A 13,506-nucleotide genomic window follows, 5' to 3' on the forward strand; every position below is an offset into this window, starting at 1 on the left:
CTGCTTATGATGTAGATATGCGTCTTCTATTATAACATCTTAAAACAGTTTTGTTGATTACATTGCAGGTCTTACAATCAGTATTTATGAAGTCCAACTCTCCAGCGCTGTGCTGCACGATATTAGACGCAATATCAAGCGTGTATCACGCGGACAACGCAAATTATTTCATACTTGAAAATCAAAACACACTAAGTCAATTCTCAGAAAGGATATACACAAAAAATTCGGAAATTCAAGAGAAATTCTTCGAGTTGCTAGAGTTTATTGTGTTTCAATTAAATTTCGTTCCCTGCAAAGAGTTGATATCTCTGTCTTTGCTATTAAAAGCGAATAGATCAAGGACGTGCAGCATATTATGTATGAAGACACTATTGAATATTTTAAAGTAAGTTTTCCTTATAATACTATTTAGTACCAAGTTATAAATGGATATAGAAAACTAATTACAATCCAATTTACAGACACAATGCAATTTTCAAAGACGTTTACCGGGAAGTGGGTATGTTAGAAGTGTTTGTGACTTGCCTGTCTCGGTATGCTGTATACTTGAAAGACAAACAGATTCTTGATGAAGAAAAGACGAAGAGGGAAGCGGAGTCTCCTCCAGTGGAACCTAATGGGTCGCCAGTGGCCCCGGAGAGAAAGAAAAGGCAGTCGACTCGCCATGACTCCCTGATCAGAGACCCTAACTTGGATGATGAGGAAGAGGAACTAGGGTCATTAGTAATGGAAGGCTTAACCGCTTTGTTGAATGCTAACTCCAATAACTGCAACGTGTTTAGAGATTGCGGCGGCGCGAAATGCGTGCACGGAATGGTTGTGTATGAATCCTGTAGAAGTAAAGCTTTAGGTAAGTACTGAAATATAAATCAATCAATTTTTATTGATTAATTGATATAATTTTGTCGATGTTTTCCCTAACATAGGCTCGTTGTATGTGGTTGTGTTAAATGGTGAATCATTTCTGCCTTTCGTCGTAAGTATGAAAAAGATAATTGGATATTTTGTTAACCCTATTACAATTCCATGAGATTGCAAAAAGTTCTTAATATTTATGTATGTAATTTTTATAATGATTAAATAGCTACACATTTGGCATAACAGACTGGATTATTCCTACTGTGTGTAGCGGACAACGTCTCGCAGACTCGACTCCTTCGAAAGTATTAAGTGACTTTTATAAAGGCTAATTGGAAGAAGTTTGTTTTTTATATCCAACCTCTATTTTTTGTTTGTAGGTGTAGTAAGAGAATTAATAGTAAGTGGGTCAGGTGAAGAAGACATGTCAGCGCTGCTGTGCGGTATGCACGCCGCACCGAACGACGCCTTGCTACTAAAGCTACACATACTGAAGGCACTGTTAGCTTGCTTACGAGACTCGCATCGCACTAGAACTATATTTAGAAAGGTAAATTCAATTCTATTACTACTAGTATAGAGTGCTAATTGTTATACAAATGGTTATCGTTATCGGGAATGTTGTTTCACGCAAATACAAACTGACTGCTTCATTATTGAAACACACGCTCCATTATTAAACCGCTAATTAGCTGTAGACTCAAGTGTCCCTACTTAATTAGTACTTCCCCAGTAATTAATATCTTTGATAGAATTTTGTTTTGATAAGAAACACACTTACGTACATATAATTACGTATCTGTATTAAACCCATTAGGTTTTCCCCTTGTTTTCGAACTAACCCTAGTATCTATTCCAACGTACCAGTCATATTATAAGACGTTACTTATTTGGTTGGATTGGATTGTGGGTCCCATCCATCGGGATGGGACGATATACACCAATGCCGATAGAGAGAAATAAAATAGTAACTAGTATGAAACCCATTGAAAAGGGGAGAAGTAACGAAAATAAATGACGGGTGAAGACCTTCCGAAGATGAACAATCTAATATCATGTAATAACAATGCAATTTCTTTTTGCCAATATCCACAGGTCAGCGGCTTTGTATACGTTACGAGCGTACTAGTTTCTCTAGAGGGTAAATTAAAGGGTGACGAACCAATGGACAAAGATATGCTGCAGCTAATACATATTGTATTCTACACTATTAGTACGGCGATGAGATTCGAACCAGCTAACGCGAAGTTTTTTCATCATGAGGTATGTATCAATACTGTAGGAGTGCGATTTACAATCTTATGCCTTTGCAATTAAGTTGAAAATCGTATGGCAGCTTCTAAAATTTTAACCTTCTTTCCAGATATGTATGACAACTCTGTGCGAGACAATACGACTTCTAGGCTGCTTTATCAACGAGACAGAACTACAAAATGATACGGAACCCGGCGACGCGGAACTTTACGAAGTCTTTCACGAAATATTTACGAGCAACATTCTAGAAATGACGTAAGCATCTCTGATTTTCTCTTTAAACTTTCGAATTGGTACAATCGACAACTTTATATCGTGACCCACTTTGACATTTTCGTCGTTTTAAATCGGGTAACTAACAAATACCAACCTAGTGCCTTAGAAATGTTTTGCAGTTAGAGGGAATATTTTTCCCACCAATAAAAACCAATAAAAAAGGAACAAAATTTCTATTTGCAATTTTATTTTTCGACCTGAAACCAAATCTTTCTATCTCATCTAGATCCTTATAACCGTTAAAGGGTTAAGATGGGTCATAATTTAAATTTGTCGTTTCTACTTTCGGCATGATACTTATCACATTCATGTTTTCCTACAGTTTTCCTGAGAAAGTACCAGTAGTGTTTGTGCATGCGTGCATCATTCTGCGGCTTTTATACGATGTCGCATTGGACTCTTTTGATAAACCGACCTTCTGCGGTTCGCTCAATGTAAAGTCTCCGAGTTTGACCCGACAGAGCTCTGCTATTAACGAGGTAACTTTATCATGTTTAATTTTCTTCTAATAATCCTTTTCTATACACTTTATTATTTTTATTCTATCAACATGGTATCAATTCCAACGATGCAGATATTTGAAAAGCATGTATTATTTGCTTTTGTTGTCGAATTACTACTTTAACCTAAGGTGCCCCATACTCAAGTATTACTAACTTTGGAAGTACTTCAGATCATTTACTAAATTAAACCTAATTCAGAATCAGAATTTTGCATTCGTTTTTTTTTTTTTAATAATACTAACAGAATAGTTTATTTGTAGTCGAAACCGGCGGGTCGCACAGCTCCGCTGAACTTATCGACGGGCAGCAACAACGGCGAGGCCTGGGTGATACACTCGGGCGTGGTCATAGTACTGGCCAAGTTGCTCCCAGCACTGCCCCGGCCGCCTGAACATGAAGCCCATGCTAGGGCTATACGAGACTATTTAGCACATGTACTGAAGAGTCTTGTGAGAAGGTATTATTTTATTGATTGGTTTAAATAGCGAAATGTGTGGTAATGGTAGTGTAGAATATATTTGTCACTCATTCCACTCTATCCTCGGGTGTCGTAACGTAACGGTCGACTAAAGGACGACATATTTAATAAAGTTTAGCGCATTGATGGTCTTTGATAAACTTGATTCTTTTAAACTATGATCTCCAACCAGCTTGCTAAGCGTGGAGTTTATGGCAAATCCCTCTAATATAGAAGAGGCCAGTGGACTCTCACGGGCCGTCGATGATAAAATACTTATTGTTATTATATATGCAGTTAATATATCCATGTTTCCCCCAGCGAGCGCAACCAGCAGGTGATGTGCGGCGCGGGCCTGGCGGGCGTGGTGCTGCGCGTGCTGGGCGGCGCGCTGCGCGTGGAGCGACACCCGCTGCACGCGCCCGCCATGTACATGCTCGAGAGACTCGCCGCGCACGCGCTGCGACCCTCCGAGCTCAGGTACTGCACACACGCCTGCCATAAGACACGAAAGACTTGGGATCTACTCATCTACTCTACTATTCTTTCAAAATAGACCCATACAAGATACTTATCGCTAGTTCACCTTCGACAAAGTAGGTCATAATTTGGATTGGCCGATTGTACAACTAATATAAATTGTACAACCAGTATTCGTTTTTTACCCGACTGCGCCAGAAGGAGGGTTATGTTTTTCGAGAGTATGTATGTATATATGTATGTATGTATGTATGTATGTATGTATGTATGTATGTATAATTGTTTGGCACGCCCTGCAGCCTAAACGGCTTGATGGATTTTGGCTTGAGAGGTGTCGTTGGATTCGTATTTACTGTGAGAGTGACACTGGATATATCAAAATATTTAAAAATCAAAATGGCGGATTTTTGGCGCCAAATTCCAATATTTCTCACTCTCTACCCTAAACGGCTTGATGGATATTGACTTGAGAGGTGTCGTTAGATTCGTATTTACTGTGAGAGTGACACTGGATATATCAAAATAATAAAAAAACAAAATGGCGGATTTTTGGCGCCAAATTCGAATATTTCTCACTCTCTAGCCTGAACGACTTGATGGATTTCTGCTTGATAGGGGTCGTTTGATTCGTATTTACTGTGAGAGTGACACTAGATATATCAAAATATAAAAATAATAAAACTAAAATACCATAAAATAAAAAAGGTAATTTAAAAACTAAAAAAAACCCGACTGCGTTTCTTTATAATATTTAAATGAAAAATCCTTAAAACAAGAAAGTCATCGTAAAATTGAAGCAGTCGGGACCCATTTTAGAAAGCCAGCCGCATATGTGCCCTCACTAAGTTTTCATATTTAGAATGGGTCCCGATTGCTTCAATTTTATGATGACTTCCTTGTTTTAATGTTTTTTCATTCTCATATTATAAAGAAACGCAGTCGGGTTTTTTAGTTTTTTAATATTTTACGTAGAAAATGGTTTTGATCAAAAGCTGTAGGCACTTTTATCATTAACATTTCTTTGTGGTTCAATAATAAGATTATTATTTATTAGCAAGATTTTTTTGAAATAATCACCAGCTTTGAAAATAGACGTTAATTTGAAATAGTACACTAGGAGTCTGGACTAGATAAATTATATAGTTATCTAGATGTGTGTATTTAATCCATAGATCTTAAATTTAATTCTGCCCTTTACAGGGAATTCTTACGGATGGGCAATCCTTTGAACTGCGTGGATCCTGAACCGGGTCAGGTTTGTAAACCCGGCGGGCCGGTGCCACTGACTCGGATAAAGACACTCGTGTCTATGACGACGCCGAGGGATTATAGGTACGTTACAAGTTCCTTATTTTATATTCAGATACATACATATATTGTATATTATGATCAATGAGATATGAATATTAATGTTTGTTCTATTTTTACCAGATCTCAAAACTCCTGCACTCTGCCTCCTTTTGTCGAATTCGACATGTCGGCCGAAGGTTTCGGGTGCCTATACCTACCTAGCATAGCACCTCAGTCGGCCAATCTAAACGCTTTAGGAACGCAAGACACTGCCACTCTAGGTGGAATTGGTTCAGGTAGTTGGCGGCCCAGTGAGTTTTATTCCCTTCGATTGCTTTGTCCAACTTGATTTTATGGTGACTCGATGTTTTGTTTAAGGTGATCGTGTGTTTCCGCCACAAACTGGTCTAACCTACTCGACGTGGATATGCGTGGAGAAGTACTCCGACTCTCGCTCGGATCCGCACTGTGTCAGGCTATTGACCCTCGTGCGGAATATTAACAACAGTAGGGATGAACACCTCGTCTGCCTCACTATGGTATTGTCAGCGAGGGACAAAGCTATCATTATATCGACACAGGAGACTTTAGTACCTCACAGTAAGTTATTTCTCATTCACAAGTAATTTATAGGCACCGATTTTCAACCTTGTACCTTGGTAATAGAATTGAATATCTGTTAAAGATTTCACTTTCCTTTATTCTATAGTTAAATGTTATAATGGACTTTATGAATCTCCACAGACGTAGGTGAATGGGAACCCGAGGGTTCAGGAGAGTGTGGGGCCCGGGTTTGGTGCCCGGACCTACAACACGAAGGACAGTGGCATCACCTTGTACTGGTACTCAACCGCGCTGTACTTAAGAATTCTTCCTTCTCACTATATTTGGACGGTATGTTTTTGGATATCACATTAAATGCATCTTAGTTTGTTAGTATGGAAAAAAGGATAGATGGATTGAGTGGAGATAGCTTTGAAATATTCCGCCTATCGTTATTTGTAGGTTGCATACATCCGTCAAATGACGCGTCGTGGACAGTAGGACTTATTTGTGTTCACAAAGTATAGCAATAGGGGTGTTTTTAATACATTGGTTGTGTACAGGCCAGCACATGCACTCGGGCAAGTTGCACTACGTGTCGGCCAACCCGGGCGGGGGCGCCGCGACCCTGTCGGGCGCCTCCTGCGTCTACTGTGTCCTCGGCACCCCGCCGCACTGGAGGCGCTACTCCCGCCTCGTCTGGAGGCAGGGGCCCGCGCTACTGCTGGAGGATGTAAGTTATTGCAGCAATTAGATTACGAATTGTTTTGTGTCTGTGATAAAAGAGATTATCAGCCAAATGATGATAAAAAGCAATCTCCCTTCAGTGGAGTAGTATTTCAAGAATACTTTCGAATCTTTGCTTTCAAACCAACTATAGGTTAATTTTTTTGTCTCTCCATTTACTTACGACCTATATAAGACATTGTTAATAAATTGATGAATAATTTAAACGACAATTTGCAGGTGTTACCAGCACAAACAGTGTCGATAATCTACCAGCTAGGCCCGCACTACGTGGGTACGTTACAAGCTCCGCTACCGCCGGGACAGTACCTAGATCCGCTCGCTCCACTAGTGGCTGAGGAGAAGGTGGTATTCGGTATCAATGCGCGCGCCATGTCACAGCTCACTCTCGCCAAGATACGGAAGGTATACAGCAAGAATGACAACAAGGCTATTGCCAAGATGCTCGGCATGTCTTCACACGAAAATGCGACTCCTATCCGGATATTACACAACTCTGCTGGACACTTGATGGGCCCAGCGAGATGTTTAGGCGGCACCGTCGTCGGTTATTTAGGTGTCCGCGTGTTTTGCCCTAAACCTGCTGCCATCATGGTAAGTCCTACGTCAGAATACACCATTTTAGAAGACTTAAATTATTTCGTTTCTTCTATCACGTTCCTTTTTGTTCCAGATTGATACAGTAGGCGGCTGCTCAGTATTATTAGGTTTAATAGCAATGGCTCAAGATGTGGAATGTTTATACGCAAGTGTTAAAGCACTGGTTTGTGTCGTGCGGTCCAATAAGGCTGCGCAAGCAGAGATGGACAGGCGGAAAGGATACCAGACTTTAGCTATGTTACTGAAGAGGAAGAAACAATTGCTCAACTCACACATACTGCATCTCATTTTTGGTCTAGTCGGAACTGTTGATAGTCAAAAGGAAACATCTTCCATTCCTAACTTAACTGCCTTTCAGGTATGTAAACTTTCATTATCAAATTGTAATTTTAATTTCTTTTATAATACTAATGACATTATCCATTTCTAGGATTTAATATGCGAGCTGGAAGTTTGGCTCGGTGCCCCCGGTGGGCTGATCAAATCCCTTTTAGAACATTTACTGGAACTGGCAACGGAAACAGCGCACAGAACGCACAACCTACGCACAATGAGGGAGTTACAACTCGTCTCCAAACTTCTTTACATTATAAACGACGTGAAAGTCGTCAGCACAAGGAATGTACTCATACAACTACTGGCGGCCTTATTAGGCGGACAGCCACGACCCAGCGACCTTCTCTGCTTAGGACAGTTTATGGCCTACACATTACCACTCCCGACACAAACAGAGAAAGGAGTGAACCTCAAGGAAAGTGACACTGAGAGCGAGGGAGAACAAATTATACTAAGGAACAAATGCTTCAACGTTATACACGGTCTGCTGTTCACACAAAGGAATCTTGTAAATACTATTGTATGTGAAGAGATATCTCGAGTGCTGGGCGTGGATTGGCTGCTCAGTTTCATGTTGGAGAATGTTCATCCAACTACTGTTTTATGGGCACTGAGGATCATGGTCGTTCTATGTTCGGGGCAGGGACAACAATCTGCTATATTGCAAAGGTAATGTATGAAATTCTTCGATTCTTTTCAATAATAATAAAAAAAGGATTAAATATATTTTGGTCCATTTTTGTGCAGATTCAGGGAAGGTGTCGGCAACGGAGGTTGGTTGCGTCACACAGAGATGATAGCTCAGCCGCAACAGGCCGGAGTGGTCATGACTACCACTGTACATTCCAACTCACATTTACACACGTCGCTACTACATGCTCCTGGATTCACGTTGTTAGCATGGTGAGAAAATACTTTACGTTAAAGGTTTAAAATTACCTACCTTTATTATACTTACGTTTTTCTTTTTGTTTGGATAGACGAGAAGATCTTTGTTGCTTTTGTATAAAAACAGCATTGACAGCAAAGTTCGCATTCTGATGATCAAGCGTTTGGTTGTTGTTACACATAGGTATCACAAGGAGTTCGCGACATTAGTCTTAAAAATATTGTTGATAAAAATAAATGTGTCAAAATGCTTAAGCTTCTCTGATTAGGACTTTGCTAAAAGAAACTTATCACATCGCCATTGTCCTCGACCAGGCTAGTACCGGCCCACCTGCAGATCCCGGAGCTGTACTACCTGCTGTTCGGTCTGGCGCTGGGCCAGCCAGTGCGCGCGGCGTGCTCGGAGCGCGGCGTGTCGGTGGAGCGCGTGTGGGCGGCGGCGTGGGGCGCGGCGGCGCCCCCGCGCCAGTCCCCCGCCGCGCTGGCCGCCCGCATCTCGCTGTGTCCCGACGCCGTCGTCGTGTTGCTCGCCGCCTGCCGCGCCCTCGTACATGCCGACAAGAACTCCACGCCCGAATGGCTCGCTGACCATCCTGTTGCTATAGTACAGGTATGTAGTACGTAGTAGTAGTAAAACAAAGATCTCTAAAACCTATAAAAAGCAAAAAGTCTCCTGAGACATTATTTATGTATTAAATTAATAATGTTTAATGGTTTACTTAGGTAACTCTTTGATGAGATACCTCGACTAGTTTCAAGGAAATCTGGGGCCTCACAGTCTGAGCTGTATTGCGCATTAAAAGTTGGATGCTCAAAACTCGCCGTGTTGTACAAGTGTAGCTTGAAACTAAAACTTTAACTTCAAATGATAACTATCTATCTACATATTGACATGTCGAAGGAATGAACGATGTGATTTAAGTATCTTCTTTCATCAATCCAGGTTTTATTTTCGCTGTACAACACACTGCCTGACTTCGTCCCGATTATGATGATGGCGGAAGTTTTGACAGCATTAGCTGCGATTCTCTTCCCGCCTAACTGCACAGACGATATTCATATGCGTAAGTACTTACTACTAGTATCTGAATGCATTTTATCGTGAATAGTTTTCACACAGGATTAAAGTTAGTACCTACTTTATTTAGTTGATAGTTTATTTAAAAATAATGATTGACAACTATAGTACTCTCTACTACTATTAGACGTCAATTTTCTGGTCTATCATTTAAATCATATTATTGTGTATAAAAAACTTCATAGATATTTGTATTTGTCGTGACGTGTCCATTATATGTTACATCAGCGATCGGCGAAAGCGAAGAAAGTTCAGGTGCGTCCACCCCGGGGTCTGAGAAGGAGATAGTAGTGGGGAGTACGGTGGCCACGGCGGGGTCTTTGACGCAACACCCCGTCCGACAGGGGGTCATGGACTTCTTACGTCTCATCGTACTTGATTCGCTGCCTCTTAACGTTACTGGCAAGACCGCACCGGTAAGTTACGGACACTATCATGTATTGATTGTTTCAAACACGGTTTTTCATATATGACAGGAAAAACAATGTTTTCTGAAATTCTGGATTTTGTGTCTGATGGACTCGCTACCTAACACTTGGAAATTTTATAACGGACTAAAAATTGGTATTTAAAATTCTTTGCATTTCTGTTCTGCCTACTTATCCTTATTATGACAGTTATAAATACGCAGGATTTTTTTTAAATAAATGCTTTTGGAACTTCTCTTTTACAAAATGTTTTTTAAGATTTTTTAACAGATTTCGCTGTGTAAAACTCAGTCCTGTGTTGCATCCATTGAATATAACGCTATTATGTTTGGTTGCCCATTATGTTGCTACACCACCTGTGTGTTGTCTTGTTGTTGTGCGTAGTTGTTCGATATTTTGCATGTTGCAGTGGTACTCAAAAAGAGATAGGTATAATTAATAATTATTAACGTCTAATCAACGAAGGTAGGGTTTAAACGCCTAACTCATAGTATCAGCTTGATTGGTTCTAGAACCCCGAAACCGCGACTGACTCAGTGCCACCGTCAATGTTTTGTACTCCATGTAACTCCGGTCCAGGGAGATCCTACTTTTATAGCGTAAATATGGGGAATTTTATTATTACAACATCTTTAACTTGACTAATGAATTAACTAACGCTGCAATTAACAATCGACCTAAATTCGTTTATTTTAGAGTTTAATTTCCTGTTGTGTACTAAAACTAACGTACGTATGTATATCTCCCGGCTGTCGCACGCTTTTTATGTAGAACAGTGACAATACTCACAATGCGTGTTATGTAACACTTCCTGCTTCCGCCAACTCTTGCGATAGTGACAACGATAACATCAGCTTCCTTACACTCGAATGTTTATATACATTACGTAAGCCTGCGTCAATGTGCTTTGTTCTAAGCTTCACTGCATTGTCTGTGAATACTACCGCATATCATTGTGTCTTTCCAAAACAGCATTACTTATATTGTAATTGTTATTACACATTTCAGGTAATCGATCTAGTGCTCGATGCGTCTCCTCCAAATTCAACCAGTCAGCAGCAGATTGAGTATCAAACGGAAGTTCTAACTACATTGATGGAGAATTTACTGAACACGGAGTTGTTCGGATCCGAGTCCAATATATCGAATGTTTGTTACTTAGCTGCTAGACTCGTTGACAAGTTATGGCAAGGACAACTTTCACGGGATCCTCACGAGGTATGTTATTGAAAAAATACATTTACTATTAAACTGATCGTGCACTGAATCGGATACCAGCCCAGATAATCACCCGACCAGTTTAGGACCCAATCGGAGTCCTTACTTTGCTCTGTCGAACATTAACGAATAATATTTCATGAAGTTATTATTGTTTCTGTACAGGTATTCGATTTCATAGTGAAATTGATAACCCAAGCGAAGAAGAAATCATCAGTAATTTCTCTGGAGGGCTTACATCATTGTTTGAACAGGACAATACTATTCTTGTTGTCTCGTTCTACGGAGTCAATAGCTGACCAAATGTCAGTGCTGGAAGCTTTACATAAACTTACTACGAACAGGTATGTTCAGTACAAGAGAAGAGGTTTTAATTTTAAATAATATAAAATTGAAATGATTAATAACTGTTCATTAACATATCATTGTATACATTGTCGGAAATCGTTCGCAAAACTAATAACAGTCGACAAGTGTATATATGTATAATTAGTACATGATCAAAAAGTCGCCGACCGTTATATTTTCGAAAACTCAAAGTGCTTTGAGACTGCTTCAATCAAGTTCAGTTTTACTAATAATTTATGGTGAAAAGAATCCTAGCCTAATGCAATTTAATATTATTTTTCCTAGGTTATTAATATTCGGCGCGGGCAACCACGAGCTAGAATTTATCGGATGTCTGACGTACTGCCTGCTGCAACTAAGTTCTAACATGAAGATCGCTCTGGACTCACACATGCGAACCACGTGGCATGTCAACCCTAGCGGAGATCTGGAGTCTAGGGACGATAAACTTACTACTCATCAAGGTAAGCAGGTTCTTTTGGCTTTTACATAAGTATTACGAAAACAAAATTAAATAAGCTTGTTTAACTTTACCTAACCAACCAGTCCAAGGGGTTTTGTAAAATAAACCTTATGTACTTTAAAACAAAGTTGTATTTTCAATGGATGGCTGATTTTATGGAATCTTTTCAAATAGGACGAAATCTAATGGCTGGGGCCGCTCGACGTGTATGGGAAGAACTATACGTGTGTAAGAAGCCAGCCATAGAGGAAGTGTTCAAGATAACACTAGTGCCGCCCGTCGGGAACGCTCGCGCACCCGACCTAACGACCGTCAGGGAACAACTCAATGAGGGGGCACACAAACTGTGGATCAATTACATCGATATTGAAAGAAAGGTGGGTTTTTATTGTTAAAAATAATTGTCTACAAGGTTTTAAAACGATAATTTCAGGAAATAATTGCTTTAGGCAAGAGAAAATTTTTTTTATGAAACCCGAATTACATTAAAAATGTCTATAGAAAAACATGAATAAATTATGGCGGTCTCCTTTATTTTGGCTCTTAGACCTAAATAGATTACAGTAACCTGCAAAAAGCAAACCTTAAACTATCAAAAATGTGATTCTTTAAATAATTATGTACTTATTTATAATTGTTTTCTTAGGCAACATACCGTGTCCCATGGGAGCTTCACAACCAAATCCAGTCTAAGATACAGAAAGTTACCGGTGGGCTAACTCGACTGGCATCTAGAACCAAAGTGAAGAAAGAAGACTCGGCCAAGCAGCGATCTAATCCACCACGAGACCATGCACTGGCTTACATGCAGGATCATGTGCAACTTGTCAGGTAAGAACTACAAACTAATGAAATTCTTGGAGAATTAACTGTTATTTTTATATATTGTAAACAGTAAATAGTATCTAGTGAATGTCTTGGTAACATCCTTATTGTGTTTGATAAATTCTCTGTGTGTATATTCGTAGCGTATTTCTCTTCGGAATGAGAGATAATTAGGTCGAAAACTGTGACTGTATTTATCCTCATAAATGTTTTACAAAAGTTCCACCGAAGTTCCTTTACGTCGTTAGATATTCAAAGCCATTTCTATTTATATCATTCTGATGATGGTAATGACATTAATGAAATTGTATGCGTCCCCCCCAGACAAGCGTGGTGCGGCGTGGTGGGCGGCGCGGCGCTGACGCGGCTGCACACGCAGCGCTACGTGCAGGCGGAGTGGGCGGGCGCGTGGCGCGAGCTCACGCGGGAGCGCGCGCTCTGGGGGCCGCGCCGCGCGCCACAGCTCGCCAAGTGGGCGCTCGACTCCACCGAGGGACCCTCGCGGATGAGGAAGATGCTGCGACGGAACCACTCCTTCTACCAACACTACCCCTATCGACCCGATCTCGATGACCCTGATAATGTAAGACCTATTACGTTATTACTTCTTATTATGTTGATCAACTTCTAGTTTAGATTGAAAATAGAAATAAAACAATATACGAAAAACTTAAAGGCTCATAAAATAATACCTGAGTAAATTCTCCAATCGACTTTTTTTTTTTAAACGTTGCCCCACATTAGGATTTTCTCCTGTGTCGTGGGTACGTTTACAAACATACAATTTCACATTCACATGACACCCAGACCCGAAACAACAATCTGTGGATGGTCAACAAAAAGTTGTTCCCTGCGGGAATCGAACCCGCGACACGTTGCACGGCAGCCAGTTGCCCAGCCACCGCGCCAAC

At 40.4% G+C, this 13,506-nt stretch overlaps 1 protein-coding gene across 6 annotated transcripts in view; it reads left to right on the forward strand.

The window, feature by feature from the left end:
• Window positions 1-13,506, forward strand: part of LOC118264938 (WD repeat and FYVE domain-containing protein 3) — a 28,607-nt gene that overhangs the window by 3,615 nt on the left and 11,486 nt on the right. For 2 of the 6 annotated variants that reach the window (XM_050705997.1, XM_050705999.1), the window contains 27 exons: window positions 69-388; window positions 465-853; window positions 1,242-1,411; window positions 1,957-2,124; window positions 2,225-2,370; window positions 2,714-2,870; window positions 3,155-3,351; window positions 3,673-3,831; window positions 5,032-5,163; window positions 5,263-5,432; window positions 5,500-5,721; window positions 5,866-6,015; window positions 6,228-6,397; window positions 6,631-7,005; window positions 7,085-7,369; window positions 7,442-8,016; window positions 8,095-8,250; window positions 8,551-8,845; window positions 9,179-9,299; window positions 9,542-9,729; window positions 10,254-10,340; window positions 10,750-10,959; window positions 11,125-11,303; window positions 11,593-11,771; window positions 11,945-12,147; window positions 12,417-12,601; window positions 12,920-13,178. In XM_050705997.1, coding sequence (XP_050561954.1) covers window positions 69-388; window positions 465-853; window positions 1,242-1,411; window positions 1,957-2,124; window positions 2,225-2,370; window positions 2,714-2,870; window positions 3,155-3,351; window positions 3,673-3,831; window positions 5,032-5,163; window positions 5,263-5,432; window positions 5,500-5,721; window positions 5,866-6,015; window positions 6,228-6,397; window positions 6,631-7,005; window positions 7,085-7,369; window positions 7,442-8,016; window positions 8,095-8,250; window positions 8,551-8,845; window positions 9,179-9,299; window positions 9,542-9,729; window positions 10,254-10,340; window positions 10,750-10,959; window positions 11,125-11,303; window positions 11,593-11,771; window positions 11,945-12,147; window positions 12,417-12,601; window positions 12,920-13,178 — 5,847 coding nt within the window. The remainder of the gene's footprint in view (window positions 1-68; window positions 389-464; window positions 854-1,241; window positions 1,412-1,956; window positions 2,125-2,224; window positions 2,371-2,713; window positions 2,871-3,154; window positions 3,352-3,672; window positions 3,832-5,031; window positions 5,164-5,262; window positions 5,433-5,499; window positions 5,722-5,865; window positions 6,016-6,227; window positions 6,398-6,630; window positions 7,006-7,084; window positions 7,370-7,441; window positions 8,017-8,094; window positions 8,251-8,550; window positions 8,846-9,178; window positions 9,300-9,541; window positions 9,730-10,253; window positions 10,341-10,749; window positions 10,960-11,124; window positions 11,304-11,592; window positions 11,772-11,944; window positions 12,148-12,416; window positions 12,602-12,919; window positions 13,179-13,506) is intronic. The other 4 variants (XM_050706001.1, XM_035577609.2, XM_050705998.1 and 1 more) reach the window with 3 other exon arrangements.

Source organism: Spodoptera frugiperda, chromosome 28 (genome assembly GCF_023101765.2).
Source record: "Spodoptera frugiperda isolate SF20-4 chromosome 28, AGI-APGP_CSIRO_Sfru_2.0, whole genome shotgun sequence".
Lineage (NCBI taxonomy): Eukaryota > Metazoa > Arthropoda > Insecta > Lepidoptera > Noctuidae > Spodoptera > Spodoptera frugiperda.